This window comes from Eucalyptus grandis, chromosome 10 (genome assembly GCF_016545825.1).
Source record: "Eucalyptus grandis isolate ANBG69807.140 chromosome 10, ASM1654582v1, whole genome shotgun sequence".
Taxonomy (NCBI): domain Eukaryota; kingdom Viridiplantae; phylum Streptophyta; class Magnoliopsida; order Myrtales; family Myrtaceae; genus Eucalyptus; species Eucalyptus grandis.
Window position 1 is genome coordinate 24,408,790 of NC_052621.1, and position 15,192 is coordinate 24,423,981.

General features: G+C 40.6%; 1 protein-coding gene across 2 annotated transcripts; it reads left to right on the forward strand.

Annotated features, from left to right (window-relative positions):
• The first annotated feature begins 793 nt into the window (after positions 1-793).
• LOC104422373 lies at positions 794-14,827 on the forward strand. Of its 2 annotated transcripts, XM_010034683.3 has the most exons (11): positions 794-1,025; positions 1,637-4,180; positions 4,309-4,441; positions 4,579-4,667; positions 5,802-6,046; positions 6,964-7,050; positions 7,176-7,275; positions 12,466-12,670; positions 12,747-12,915; positions 14,235-14,292; positions 14,380-14,827. In XM_010034683.3, exons 1-11 carry the CDS (start codon positions 930-932, stop codon positions 14,503-14,505), a joined length of 3,852 nt encoding a protein of 1,283 aa, XP_010032985.2. In that variant the 5' UTR covers positions 794-929; the 3' UTR covers positions 14,506-14,827. The 2 variants fall into 2 exon arrangements, with proteins under 2 accessions (XP_010032985.2, XP_039159787.1); XM_039303853.1 differs by lacking the exons at positions 12,466-12,670; positions 12,747-12,915; positions 14,235-14,292; positions 14,380-14,827 and adding exons at positions 10,255-10,302; positions 10,381-10,574.
• Positions 14,828-15,192: the final 365 nt, after the last annotated feature.

A 15,192-nucleotide genomic window follows, 5' to 3' on the forward strand; every position in this document is an offset into this window, starting at 1 on the left:
TATTGCCAAAAAAACTGCTTTCCAGCTGTTTATCTTCATTATTAAAGATCGATTATGTTCTCTATTCCTTTTATTTTTAAAATATGAGGTTTTAGTCTATGGTCGTAAAATGATAGACCCGTTTGTGTTTCATTTGAAAAAAATCAAAATTTGTGATTCCAACATTGAAAAATTATAAATTTTATTTTGGAAAATCACGTACAAAATTATATGCCAAATTATAGGGCTCCGTCACATGTTATATAAGATTGTAGGTACGTGCAAAATCCACGTCAAATTGTCCGAACTGACAAACCTTAAAAAAAAACAGTAATAGTTTGAAAGAAATAAATAAAAAGTAAAAAAGGTATCCCTCAATAAGACACAATCTTCAGTATATGACGTGTCATTATACACTACATCTTGGGCCGCAAGCTTCGACGTGTCCTCAAGCCACTGGCCCAACCGTGCGACCTTCCGTACGCACGCCCGCAGGAAACCAGAACATTTTCGAATAAGCTTATTCTAGTCCGAGGACGTGGCGAGCGAGACGTACGGCCCGATCCCGCAAATCGGTCGAGCGAATCGCGGCCGTCCGTCGGGTGGGCCCCGGACCGCGCACGTGGCGAGCGAGGCGTCGCGACGCCCGATCCCGCAATCCGTCGAGCAAATCGCGGCCGTCCGTTAAGGGCGGCCCCGCGCCGCGCACGGCGGGGATTCGCCCTACGCCTCGTGGGGGGGCCACTCCTTTTCGCCCCGCTCGCTCACGAGAGAGAGAGAGAGAGAGAGACTGAAACTTCCACTGAAACTTCGACTGAGACTGAGAGAGAGGGTGGCGACGACTCCGGTCGGCGACGCTTCCGTTTTCCGCCTCGGTTTTCGGGCTGCTCGCTCGGCGAATTTCTCGCGATCGTCGTCCGCCGTTTCTCGGTCGGTGGACAGACGAAGAAATGGCCGGTCGCGTCGGCGGGGAGGGACCGAGCGGCGCGAGGAAGGTCGGCAGGAGGAAGTGCAAGGCGAAGCTTCTCGTTGGCGAGAAAGTGGAGGTGATGATGCCCGGCTCTTTCTCTGCGTTCTTTTTCTTTTCTGGGTTCCTTTTTTTGCTGCGTACATCGTCTCGTTCCAGCGTCCCTTCGGTGGTTCACGTCGAACGCGGCAAATGGTCGCGTCGAAGCCTTGTCTTTCCCGTTCCTTTTCCTTACTGTTTTTCCTGGTAGTGTCTCCGTGCGGTGCCGACGGTTGTCGTTCTGTCGTTGGTGATCGTCGAGTTTTTTAGATGTCGTGAAGCGAGTGTTTTGGTGGGTACGTGTGTTTTGTCATGGCCACGTCGTTCCGGTCGGTTGCCTTTCTTCTTCGCGATCCTCGTCCGCGTTTCGCGTCTTGGCTGGGCAAAGAAAAAAGGAAAAAAGATCCCACCTTTGGACCGTAAATGAGAGTTTACTCGTGTTCCGTTGCATGCAAGGATGAATTTGGGCGCCTTGTCTTTTTGCCTGGGCGGGAACGTGATCGATGGAGCTTGTGCTCCGGTTATATATGCAGGGTTGTGTTGGAATTCTCGCTTTTCTCGACCGCCCACGTGCGAAAAGACGAGGATCATCTGAATTTATGCGGCATTTCTCTTTGTAGTGATGATGTGTGCGTGATGTGATGTATGCAGGTAGCAAGCGAGGAAGATGGTTTCCAAGGCTCGTGGCACTCTGGAGTCGTCATTTCTCGTGGCATTCGAACGCGACGCGTCGAATATGATCACATTCTCGTCGACGATGGCTCTGGCAAACTCGTGGACTCTGTATGTGTACCACCTGCTGTGGATGGATTAGTCTCTTGCACTGTTGACCAGCATGATTACCGTGCTTCTATAAGGCCAGTGCCGCCTATTTACGTAACTGGTCCATGTGACTTCTCATATGGAATGTGTGTGGATGCGTTTCACATGGATGCTTGGTGGGAAGGAGTGATTTTTGATCATAATGTTGGTGCGGAGAAGAGAAATGTTTTCTTTCCAGAATTGGGTGATCAAATGTTGACTCAACTCACTAATATTAGAGTTACTCAAGATTGGGACGAGATTACAGAGAAATGGCAAAGTCGAGGGACTTGGTTGTTCCTTGACTTAATTCATGTGTATGCGCAGGAATGGCCTATTCCTGTTTCCTCAAAGCAGTTATGGTATGATTTGCGGGGAAAAGAAGCCTTTCAAAGGAGTAAGTGGACATCTAGGGATAAGGCCCTGTGGGAGAAGCTGGTGTTGGAAACTATCAAAGAAAACCTTGCAATTGCTTCAATTGATCTTATTCCCCTTTTAGACTTTCCAAGATTGAGAAACTCAATGGAAGAAACCTGTACGCTGTTGGAGTTACCTGAACTGTCTTCTAAATTTAATCACAGTGGCATAGCGGCTTGGGATGATCCTCATGCTACAGTGCCATTGGATGGGATGCAAAGCATGGACAAGACTTATTGCAGTGATAAGTCGGTGAGCTCTGAATATCGCGTTGTGGATGGTGTTTTGAAACTTTCCAGATCTAGTGATGTGGGATATGAGTGCCCCTTTTCAAATGGCACTGTTGTGCGACCCGTTGAACATTTGCATGATCTGGACGCAGTCACTATTAAGATTAAAAATGGGTTGTCTCATACAAATGGTGTTTTGTCAAATGTAACCTGCCAAACACCACAGGCTTCACGAATTTCAGCTGAAAATTTTCAACAGAGTTTTTCAGTCACCTGTCAAGGATGCTTTGAAAAGGCAAACGAGAAAGCCACAGATTCAAATGGAAGGAAATGCGAAACCTCTAGGCAGCTTGCTGGTCGTGATATGACTTCACAAGCTGAATGTTGTCCGTATGCTATTACGAAGTATGCATCTAATATAAGCAGGAATGATCGAAATTCTTTAAAGGCAGATGTACGAGAGCACCTGTCACTTCTAGGCTGGAAAATTGAATTCTTGAGGGGCATTAACCACCCCAGGTATAAGTATACCTCTCCCAATGGGAAGTGCTATTACTCACTATTAGAAGTCTGTCAAGACTTAAGGAAAGTCAATGGGAGAATACGTATTCGAGTATCCTCAGGCAATAATGAGAGCTTTGTTGCTTCAGGTGATAATCTTCTCTTGCCTTCAAATTTTGACAAGTGCAACATCAGTACTGGTTGTGGTCCGAATCCTTCAAAAGCTGTGCCACCATTAAGTATCAGCATGCTCGATGTCAGATCAATATGTAATCCTCAAGCTGTTGTGCCCACTAACAAGACTGGATCTGATCAGAGTTGCTATACAGAACATAAGGCAACAGAAGTCATGAAAATTGATGCACAAAGCCATGTCTTACCTGTAAGAAAGGAGCTAAAGGATATTGATGAGAGAGGAAAGCCCAAAATGAGATGTGATTCATCGAGGAAACGGAGTCACGATTCATTTATTTTGGCGCTTCCTTATCCTGGCAACAATGAATTGTCAGCAGCTGGTTGGGGTGAAATAAAACGCTGGGGTGATAAGCGGCTTAGGAAGAAGAGGATGTTTTGTTCCAACCATGGAGAATCTCAATTGATTGGAAGTCAAAGTGAAGATTGTTCGACTGCTATAGGTGGATTCAGCTGCAACAGAAAGTTGAGAGACACAAAGCATAAACCTACTGATACTGCAAGGTCGAGAAGTATGGCATCCCGAGCCTTGGTCAAAGTTCGAGGCAGGGGAGCTGATTGCCCAAATTGCATTCGGAGATCAAGCAAAAGGATTCAGCAGGTTGTTCCCAGTCCATCGTGCCGGCATCCACGGAATGTACTGTCTTGGTTGGCAGATAATGATAGAGTTTTGTCCAGAAGAAAAGTATATTACAAAAGGGGAAAGAATCACAGTACTTTGGCTGAAGGACGAGTAATTCGTGGAGGGATCAAGTGCAGTTGTTGCAAAAAGGTGTTCACCTTACGTGGATTTGCATATCATGCTGGCCGAAATGACCAAAGAATAGCTTCCTGCATATTTTTGGAAGATGGCAGGTCACTGTTGGACTGCCAGAAGCAGCTATTAAGTGATAGAAAAATGAGTAGATTTACAATCGAGCAACATGATAAGACTAAAAGAAATTGGAAGAATGGAAAAAATGACTGCATATGCTCAGTCTGTCATTACGGAGGGGAGTTAATTATGTGCGATCAGTGTCCCTCCTCATTCCACCAGATTTGCCTTGGCTTGAAGGTAGGTAATTTATTTGATTAATACGAGAATAGTGACGATATTTTTTCATTATTTATTTCCTCGCCCATTCTACTTCCCTTACTCATGGTATTTGTAGCACTGAACTTTTTATTTGCTGTCCGCAATAGGAAATTCCTCATGGTGACTGGTTTTGCCCGTCATGCCATTGCGCTATTTGCAGCCAAAGCAAACTTAAAGAAGATGCTATGCAGTATGTGGTTGATGAGAGTGCTTTTACTTGCAACCAGTGTGAGCGTAAATGTGAGATATTCAAATATTCAAGCCTTATATAAGGCCTGCAAGTTGAACACATGCATATTAATTGATAAGAACACACTTAAAGTGCTTCTTAGCTATGCATTTAGGTATTTCTGAACTAACCGTTTGTTTCTTTCCAGATCACTTAGGGTGCCTAAGGAAAAAAGGAGCAACTAACTTGGAATCTCATTCCAAAAAGGACTGGTATTGCAGCAAGAACTGCAGAACGGTACTCTGAAACTAGGCACTTCTCTTCTGATCTTCCATATCATACCTAAGCCAGTTAGTGCTGATTATCTCACTTTTATCACGACTTGGAAGTGCTATAATGCAATTATAGATACTTTGGGTACTTGGACTCTTGAGTTGCCTGCAAATGGTAACATGCAAATATTTGACTGATACTGGATAATTCCTAGCCTGCTATTCCAACCTGGCGTCCTTCTCCTCTTTCCATCTAATTTTGGCTGTTCACCATTTTATTTTTCTGGTTTGAAGTGAACTGAAGTGAAGAGATGATCTTGATTAGCAGTAACTTTATCATTTTTAAAGCTCTGTTTAGCTAGATCCTAATGGTCTGTCTTTTGTTGTATCATTGTTTACTGTCATACCCGTTACTGTTCTTTTCCTAAATTGAGAATAAGCTCTGTACATTAGATGTTTGAATGGCAAGTTTTTGTTCTTCTGGAATATCTATCATCTCTAAGTTGCAATATTTCTTAAAGGCTTTATGATCATAATTGCTGTTGGTCTATAGTTGCATATCTTCTGAATCAAACGCTCTACATAATGATGCTTAGTGTCTTCAAACAGAATCAATACAAAGGCCCGTGGAGTTTGGAATTAGCAAGTAGGTATTACTTGAGTTTAGTATCATGCGGAATAGAAAAGTGCCATGCCCCGGAAGCATGAAAGCCAATGCCTTTTTTTGGGGAAAGTACTGAAAAGATACCTCACCATTGTCACGATGATCACTTATATGCCTCTACTTTTGCAAATGTCATGCAAGTTGCTTTTTCTTGCAAACTTGCTTGCTTAGGCTTTCAGTAATTTGGTTTTTTGTCGAGTGTTTTTGGTGGGTGTGAGAATTTTAGGATTTGAGGATGGGCATTTTTGGAAAGAAAATGATGATACTGTAAATATGAACATGAGGATAATTGATGTGAATGTGCAAAGTTGTTTCCAAAGTTACGGAAGTGGTCATTGGGTGAAAGGCGTGGCATGTTTTTGATACTTCCCCCCCTTTTAAATTGATGAAAGCCAACTTGATATTTCATCCTCACATCAAGATGCCAAAAATATGCACTATTGCAGGATGGATTCTTAGCTATAGCATCTTCTGAATATGTAATCACTTTTGCAGATCTTTCTTGGGCTTAATAAACTCCTAAGGAAGCCAATTCAAGTGGGCATGGGGAGTTTGACATGGACCCTGTCAAGGTCTATTGATACCGATTACCTTGATGTTCGTGGTCGTCATATCGAATCTGTTATAGAAACTAACTGCAAGCTGAATGTTGCCGTTGATGTGATGCACGAATGTTTCGAGCCTGTAAAGGAGCCCTATGCCAGGAGGGATCTCATTGAGGATGTTATCTTTAGTAGAGGGTGGGAAATTTTGATTTCCTCAAATATGAAAGTTCTTTTTGTGTACATTCACTATAGTTTGATTAATTCACTCTTTGTTGTTGTCATTTTGTTAAGATACTGCACATTATTCATAGCATAAGCAATAAATGATTTACTATCATCTCATAAAGAAACTAAGAAACAATTCCACTGTCTTGAGTTGCCAATGAATAAGACCTGTTAAAGAGGGCAACTGATGTCTAGTTTTAAGGTTTCAATCTCAAATATCCCATTGAATACTCTCATTTGTCAGACAAACAGCCACGTTGCATGTGATTGTGCTTGCATTACATGCATAAACGGCTTATCTAATGGTTTTCTAGCACTTTCTGGAGGCAAAAGTTTCTGAGAGGATTGGCATTTATTGTATCTTCTTCACTGCTGGTGAAAGGTTCTTTCCTGATTGAGTGATTGTGGCTATTCCAAATTGTTTGTTTGCCTTGATGCCTTCTTGTATCTGCATGCAAAAGTTGTACAGGAAATTGTTCGCTATGTGAACTGCAACCTGATGCTGAAGTCTTTGATAACATGAATGTTCTTGAAGGTGTTTTGTCACGAGCTATTTTCTTTGATTATAGGATAAGGAAGCTGAATCAGAAATTAGATGGCCTTTCTTCCACCTTTATGTTTCATATTGTTGTATGTCACTAATTGCCTTTCTTTGGAGTGTGGATATACTTGCAAAAGTAACTCTGCTTGCCCAATTGGATTGAGAGAGAGAGAGAGAGAGAGAGAGAGACAAAAGTGAGAACTTAACACTGGACTTTAGCTCTCATGGATGACCAAAACATCGTGCATGGCGCTGTTACTTCACATTCAAGTGGTACATGTTCTTATGCTTATTAGAAAAACGAAGTAATGTTGCTTAATGATCCCATTATCTTGCGACCTTGCAGATCAGAGCTTAAACGTCTGAACTTCAGAGGATTCTATACAGTATTATTGGAGAGAGATGACGAGTTGATCTCAGTGGCTTGTGTCAGGTAATGAGTAAGAAATTTAGGCTTTATACCCACGTTTTGCTTTATATGGTATTGGATTTGCTGTTAGTCAGCCTGTTATTACTCGAGTATCTTGACTTGTAGAATTTAATTTGTCTATGTTCAAGGGTGCTTGGGGACAAGGTGGCAGAAGTACCCCTAGTGGGGACCAGGTTGCAGTTCCGTCGTCGTGGAATGTGTCACATCTTGATGAATGAGCTTGAAAAGGTAACTCTTCTGAATTATCTACATTTGTGCCCACGTATGTACATGGGCATGTGGGGTGTGCATTTTGCTCCTCCTCCCCTTCCCCCAACCCCCAAAAATTAACAACAAAACCATTGTTTTGGTAGTTTTAACTATTGTCATGCCAGGGCTAGGCTTGGCATAATGGTAAGATTACTTGTGAGTTTAAGGTTATGGGTATGGCCCATGGAAATAGCCTTTTTGCTAGAGAGCTGGGGAATGCTGCAGTGGACCTCACCCAACCATTGCATGGTTTGTAGCTCTATGCACTAGATGCTTTCTTCCCCCACCTTGAACTCTCCAACTATCCATACTCGCTGGTGAAGCATGATACTGGGGTCATGCAGTTTGATAATCAATTGGCTTGGCAGGCTAGTGAGCGCTCTGCAGTCGATCTTAATAATCTGCTCAAAACACTTTGTTTGGACTCTTTCTTTCTGGTGACTATGTAGCCACTAAAAGCTCTAAACGTAGGCTCTAGTTCTACAGGTTTGAGAAGTTAAACCTGGTTTACACTGGGAGAGTAAAATCATGTAACAGAGCTGTGCAAGAAAATTATTTTGGTAGAATCTGCATTCTTCGACGTGTAAGTGGATGTTGTTTAATTTGAGATGTATAAAAAATATCCATATCCCATTTCACATTAATCAGGAGACTATATAGATAAGTTGGTAAAACCTTAGGGCCTGTTTGAAAAATCCACTAAATCTGGTAAGGACTGGGTTACTTAATTCGTTCAGTACAAATATTTGATGGTAATTGGAATCATTAGATATCTTTGTATTATTATTTTCAGCGCTTAAGATTGTCAACACTTAAAGTTCAATTCTTTAATGTTTAGCTCTTTATGAAAGCCCTTAGTGAAGTGTCTTCAGGAGACAATAATGTCTCTCATAGCCTCTTAGTTTTTCTGGTCCATTGTCTCGAGAAACCACGTCAAGTAGACAAGATCATATGGCGAGGTGAATTCGACACTCCACCAACTCTTCCTCTGTCTCTAAATCCATATTCTATTGATTGTTCTTCCAACTGCTATTTGAAATTGTAAAAACCCGTACCTCCTAACAAATTTTTAGTTGCATGTCATCAATTATCAAGTTAATGCACATCTTTTATTACTTCACTGCCCTCTATTTCCACTCCATCTGTTTGTGAATTCCTTAGACATCCTGGTCGGAAAGCTGCTATGACAAAGGGATGCTTAATTACAGCAAAACAATACTTGAAATCTTATGAAACCTCCCTGCTGATAAGTTTACTGTTGATTGCAAAAAGATTCATATAGTGAAATTGACATATGGTTCAATTATCGAGTTGAAGGCGCAATTGTAGCTTAATGCTATACTCTACTCTGTTAAATAGATTATTTAAATATTTTTCTCCACTTGCCAAAATACATCCCTCAAGTTATTATTATAAGATAATCCCACATCGCTTGTCTATAGAGCTTGTCTGGGTCTTGCATACATGTAGTTCCCCTTAATTTGATGGTTCAAGTTTCCGGTTGGACATTGTAACATGGTATCAGAGCTAATTTCCAATTAGTGATGCCCCATTTAATATTTCATTTCCTGTATGGTTCCTGTCTGTCCTATTTTTCTTTTATCCGTTCCACATGCGATTCTTCATCTGATTTTCACGTGAGAGAGGGTGTTAAAGTAATCTAACTTCACTTGTTAGTAACTTAAATATTTTGGATTATATATCCTCAAAATTACTTTGCTGTTTCAGTGGCTTTTACATTAGTTAGGTATAAAAAATTGCTTTCCTGGATGGAGATGAGGAGAAATATGCATGGAGCAATAACTTGCTTTTGTTGCTTAGGGGGAGTAGAGAGCTTAGTTTGTTGACTGAAGAAGTGTACAGAACAATCTTCTTGAGCAAGGTTTGGTAGCTTTAGTGAAGTGGTGGTTAACTTTGGCCCTTGGAGATGCTATGTTGATCATCCAATTCGATTAACCAATAGATGTCAATGCTATCCCTTTGAGTTGGTAAATGATGCGATAGAAGAGATTAATTGGAAAGTTGAATTACTTAATGGTTGCAAGCAAGGGCATGCCTTTTGCCATGAGTGTGGTTCTAGCCACAGTAGACCTATACATTGGGATCAGATGTACTTATTCGGAGATACATGGAAGGTGCTCTAGGGCATGATTTACTTTATGAAAATCATGGTACATCCTCTAATGCTGATATCTAATAGAAGGTTAACCACCAGATACTGTGTATTTGTTTGGGGTAACTAGACGTCGTGGAAAAGCCAGTTGCAAGCTGTTATCACAAGGTAAACTTCTGGTTTTTAGTAGGAAGCCACAACACTTGCCACTTGTGAGCCATTCCGTTGAAGCACATGAGGGAGGAGCTCGAACTTACGCATTCTGATCCAATAACCCTCACATGTGATAATCAAGCTGCTATTGATAGGGCATCCAATTCTGTTTGCAACGAATATACCAAACATATCAAGGTTGATTGTCACATAGTTTGACAGAAACTACCTTCTACAAAATGTGCGATTAATAAGATTTTTGGATCAGCTGGCAGATTTATCTGCTAAAGTTCTGGGGTTCTAGAGTTTCTTATCTGTAACAAGCTAGGAGCATTAATGCTCCTAGCTTGAGGGGAGTGATAATGTGTGTTTTAGTTTAGAAGGTAATATGTCCTTATGTAGCATCATCTTGTATTTAAGTTTCTTCTTTCCTCTACCTACGCTTCCATTAAATTGTCAAATAGAGTGAGTGTAAGCCCACACAGTCTACTCAATGCCTATACTATTTGATTCCATTTTGTACCCCTAAAGTGAAACTCGCTTTATCCCATCTCTCTTTCTCTCTCTCCCTAGATAATATAGTTTGAAAAAAAGCGTTAATTTCCCTTGGCATTGTCAATTATCATTTAACAAGGTGATGTGGGGACCAAAGCAAGCTTTTATTCATTGTTCCATCTTCTCTGAATCTCCAGTCCTCCATCCTGAGGTGAGATCATGTTGCACCTGGGCATTCTTACACGGTACTTCCTCTACAAAGTAATGACCAATTAGTCTATTGTGATAAACATTAGAGCTTTACATCGTGACCTCTTTTGAAGGGATAGAAGCAGAGAGCAATTCAAGCAGTCAAATGAAGTTTGTGGATATCTTTTACAATCCTTAAATTGTGGTAATTATTATGCCGCTGTACTCTGATCTATGTCATTGTAACCACTCAACTTTGGACATTGCTTAAATGTTTCCATGCCATCACTTTGCTATCAGAAACAGAGCACTAAACTTGATGTGGATGTCCTACAGGTATTCTTTCAAATGATGGGCAACTTATCTGTATCAAATTCCAATAGTCTTTTTTTATGGCAAATTGATGGTGTGGAAACATTAGAACATGGCAAGAGTTGTGTTTCAATGGCAAATTGGCAATGCTAATGAAAACTATACATTAAACAATGATCCGAGATATTTACTCAAATGGACAGAATCCTGCTGTTGTCAAGAGAGATTGCTGAGTATTGGGCTGAGCATATCAAATACCAGTATTCAAGCTCAACATGTGTGTGTGACAAGCTGCAAAAAGTTACAGGGTTTGGAATGAGGGGGAGAAAAAAAGAAAAAAAGGTTGGGGGGGTACCTCAATGTGTCTGTTTGCTTTTCCAGGAAAAACATGAGAGTACTCCAAAGCAACACCAAATTGGAATTCGTTTTTTCTTCTCAGTTTTTTCATTAAGATAACTGGATTTCACACCCCCTTGATGCATAAACAGTCATTGCATTTAGAAAGCATACTCACCTCCTGTCAACTAAAGGTGTTCTCCCTTTTCATCCACGACATGTGTATGTATTGGCTAAAAGCTCTTACGAGGCATTAAAGCCACCCTACCAATTCATTCAATAATTTCTAATCTTGAGATGTTCAGGGAGCAGGGTAAATGCTCAATTTGAAAAAAAAAATCTAGGACCTACCTGCATTTTTATCAAAACCTGATCGGTGTTCGGGCAGTTTACCCTATTCATTAATATCTACCGTCAAGTGATGATGTACCTTTTACATGGAATCACATTTTGGGTTGACTCATGTGGAACAGTGGAAGAGATGGAATCTATGCTGCAAAGTTCTACTACAAGCTGCTAGAACAGATTAGTGGCGCTAATATGGATTTTCCTTGGAAAGTGAGGGGTCCAACAAAAGTTCTTTCTAGAAGCAAATTGGGAACGAGTCCTTACTTTTAGATAACTTACAACAAAGAGGCAGAGTAGCGGTTGATCTCTTTCCTCTGCTAAAAGAGGGCAGAGACCATGTGGCACCTCCTCCTTCATTGTTCTTGGATGTGAATGGTTTGGTAGCTTGTGCTTGCACTGGGTTAATCATAGGTTATGGAGGTTCTATTGAGCAAGAACTTTAGGGTGTGGCAGGGCGTTTATTTAGAACACAACAAGAAAAGGACTACCTTGGTCCTTCTCTTTTTTCGGTTGATTTGGAAGGAGTGGATGTGAGAGCTTTTGATGGAGAGGAATCTTCCTCTCTCTCTCTCTCTCTCTCTCTCTGTTTTTTCTTGGGAAATCGGCTTAAAACACTTTTGGTCTAGTGGAGACTTGCTCATGGATGTAAATATCTTGGTTGATATAGTTGATGATTTATCCTGATATTGGTTCTGAGAGCTGTTTTCTATACGGCACTAGTTTTTGAGCTCTTTTTGCACATGGTTATGGGTTGCACCTCCTTGGTGGCCTATTACTTATCTTACCTATCTCACAAAATTAACGTGTTTTTGGACACTAAACAGAAATAAGTAAAAAGAACATAAGAATTTGTTTGGCTTGGTATGTAGGACTTCAATTTTTGCCAGTTAATATGAAGGGTGGTAAATGTGGGCACTATTACGTTTTTGGTGACTCAATGAAAATGTCATATTAGAGTCAGCTTTTCATAAATTGCTTAGAGTCTGTACTGGAGTTGTCTTGTAACTTGTGCTTAGTACTGCACATTCTAAAGTCACATCATTTTAAAGCTGGGTGAGGCAGTTTTCTAAGAGTTGCGGTAAATTTGTAGCAAAGATAGCCTCTTGTTAGTGCTGAATGACTTGGGGAGCAATGCGGGCTTTTCCCCTTTTTTTCCCTTTCTTTATCCAGGACTGTTTAATGCAATTGATCTGATTAACTTTATGTTCTACCTCGTTTTCCAGAAGCTGAAGGAGTTAGCAGTATCCAAACTGGTTTTGCCTGCTGTTCCTAGTTTGATCAACACATGGACTACTTCATTTGGGTTCACAAAAATGACTTCTTTGGAGAGATTACAGTATCTGGATTATACTTTCCTAGACTTCCAGGATACAACCATGTGCCAAAAGCATTTGTTGGATAGTCCATCAGTAGTCCGCTTCTTCACAGGTATTTGTTGCGATCATTCTTCATAGGAGACCATTCACAAACACATATTCAGGGGTAGCAAACCTCTCATATGCAGGTACATCCCCTAAGATCCATGATGCACTGAAAGGAAGTGGTAACAAAAATAAATTGGAAGCATCAAGTACTGTGTCAGAAGTATTTCAGGCAGATCAACATGAGGAAAGTGGAGCTGTGGACCAAGGCCATAGAGTGCACATCTCTCCCCTCTCATCTCAGGGAACAAGGTGAATTTGTAGGAGCTATATGGTTTATTAGTGCCAGCCAAAGGGAATTAAAAACAGTCAAATGTAACATGGAAAAAAACTATCTTGCATTTTGGAATCTTAGATCACATGTGGAAAATGTTCTATATAACTGGAGAAGGATGAGGAAGAATCGCATCAGATCCTCCTGATAAATATGCAGATTCAGAATGTTTGATAGTTAATCGTCTTGGAGGAAAATGCTTACTTATGTGCTCTGTTGATGAATTTTTGCATATGCTGAGTTGTCTCCCTGGTGAAAGTTCATGCTTTTTTATGCTACATGATTGAAAGTTGGGGTCAAAATTGTCTGCTGGGTGAAAGTTGGTGTCTTTTTTGTTAAAAACTCAAGAGTGCTACAAAAAATGCAGTATATAGGGCATCTGGAGATGATTTTACTTGTTAGATCCTGCAATGCCAACTCTTTAGTGTCATTGAGGATGGCCAAAGACCAATGTTGCATCAGAAGCTAAATCTCAATGAAAGTTAATTAGCAATAATTTGGTGTTTTTGGTCATGTGAAATTTATTCATTGGGTGCCATTCTTCTTTTGCTTCATACGCAAGCAGCAATGCAAAAGAGATTTGATGCCTTATGAACCAAAATTGTTCATGAAGCAATTGGCATGGTAAAAACAATCATTTGGATGAGGGAGAAATGTGGCTTGCTTAACATTGACTTTGAGTATGGTTTTTGGCTTGGTAAATCTTAAAATGAATTTCCTACAACTAGACTTCTTCATAAGGATATAGGTCTTACCTTTCAATGGTCAGTTTTGGATGTAATAGTGTGCGATTCTAAGGATTTCCACTTTACTTCCTGGGAGATAGGTGGATTCCCCCTTATGGCCATTGTCTTCTCAATCTGAAATTCTTATGCTAGACACCTGGACAACAGCTAGATGCACCATTGACATGCCCACCTTTTTAACACATTCTGCTGCACAATCAACCTAAAAGTTTGTTGCTTAGGGAATACTTTCTTTTATACTACACGGAACTCAAACAGGACTGAACTAAAAGCTAGTTTTATGGAGGGAAACTTCGAAATTCAAGGGCCTTAGCACTCTTCTGGTTCAAGGGGGTGACCTTTGTGTTTATGTCATGCCTACAGCTAGGAACTGCACTTGTCTCTTCTGATCAGTCTTTGCTTTATCTTACATTCAACAATTACAAGTAGAAAATTCCTCCATTTATAATACCTTTTCTCCAGGGTCTTTCCCTAATATGGCATGCGGCTTTTAATAGCTTTTATTGAAGCATAGCATATACATCTCACTGACTGCTGTGATTTTTCACCAGTTTGGATGCAGGCAATGCTGTTGATGGTGAGGGCAGAGTTGTTTCTTCGGCTATAGGGGTATTTGCTTCTCACCAGATAAATTTAATTTCGTTCTTGCATTGAGTGCTGATTTCCAATATGAATTCTAGTCTGCTTCTTTCCCAGGTTAACCAGCCCACTGAACTAGGTAGTGGACCAGGCTTCCCTGAAGGCATTACCGACGGTTCAGCCAGAACGGAGAGCATCAAACTTTTGAAGTGCTACAACCGGAGGAAGAAGTTCTCAGTGTGAGTTCTGGTCAGGTTGGGATTTATTTGTAACCACGCTTTGTAGTTTTATTGGTCTGGGAAGTCATGGAACCTCTCTCTCTCCCCCCTCCCCTCCCTCCCCCCTTCAATGCTAGATTTGAAGGGCTTTTGTTTCTTTTCATGCTGGCCCAGATCATTTTCCAGATCTCAGCTAAGTACAATGATCTGGAAATTTTGGCCTGATAAGCATTTGGCCTTGTGCATCAGACAGTAAATAATTATTGAACACCATGTAATCTCCTGTTCTTTTTCTAGGGGAAAGTCATGATGTGTTCCTTCTTTGGGATTCCATTGATTCAGAGTCATTCTCAGGAAGTTCCCGTTGAAATTGAATCTCAGTTATGTTATGTGGGTTTCATTACGTGGGTGAACGTTGAAAGGTGCGTCAAAGTTTTCACCGATGGGCTTTTGATCTCAAAAGCCTCTTGGGAAATGTCGGATCATTTGGCAATGATTTTAAAATAGCTTTCAAATCAAAGTTGACGTTGGAAAGGTTAAAAGCTTGATATTAGTAACGCTTTCAGCATTTAACCAAATGTTGCAACTCATTTTTTCTTCCACTTTCATCCATTCGTCAAACTTTCGATTTTGCCCTTATTATTATTTTTCTTAAATGCATAATAAATAAATATATATAAATGTTAAAAAAATAAATATATATATATATATA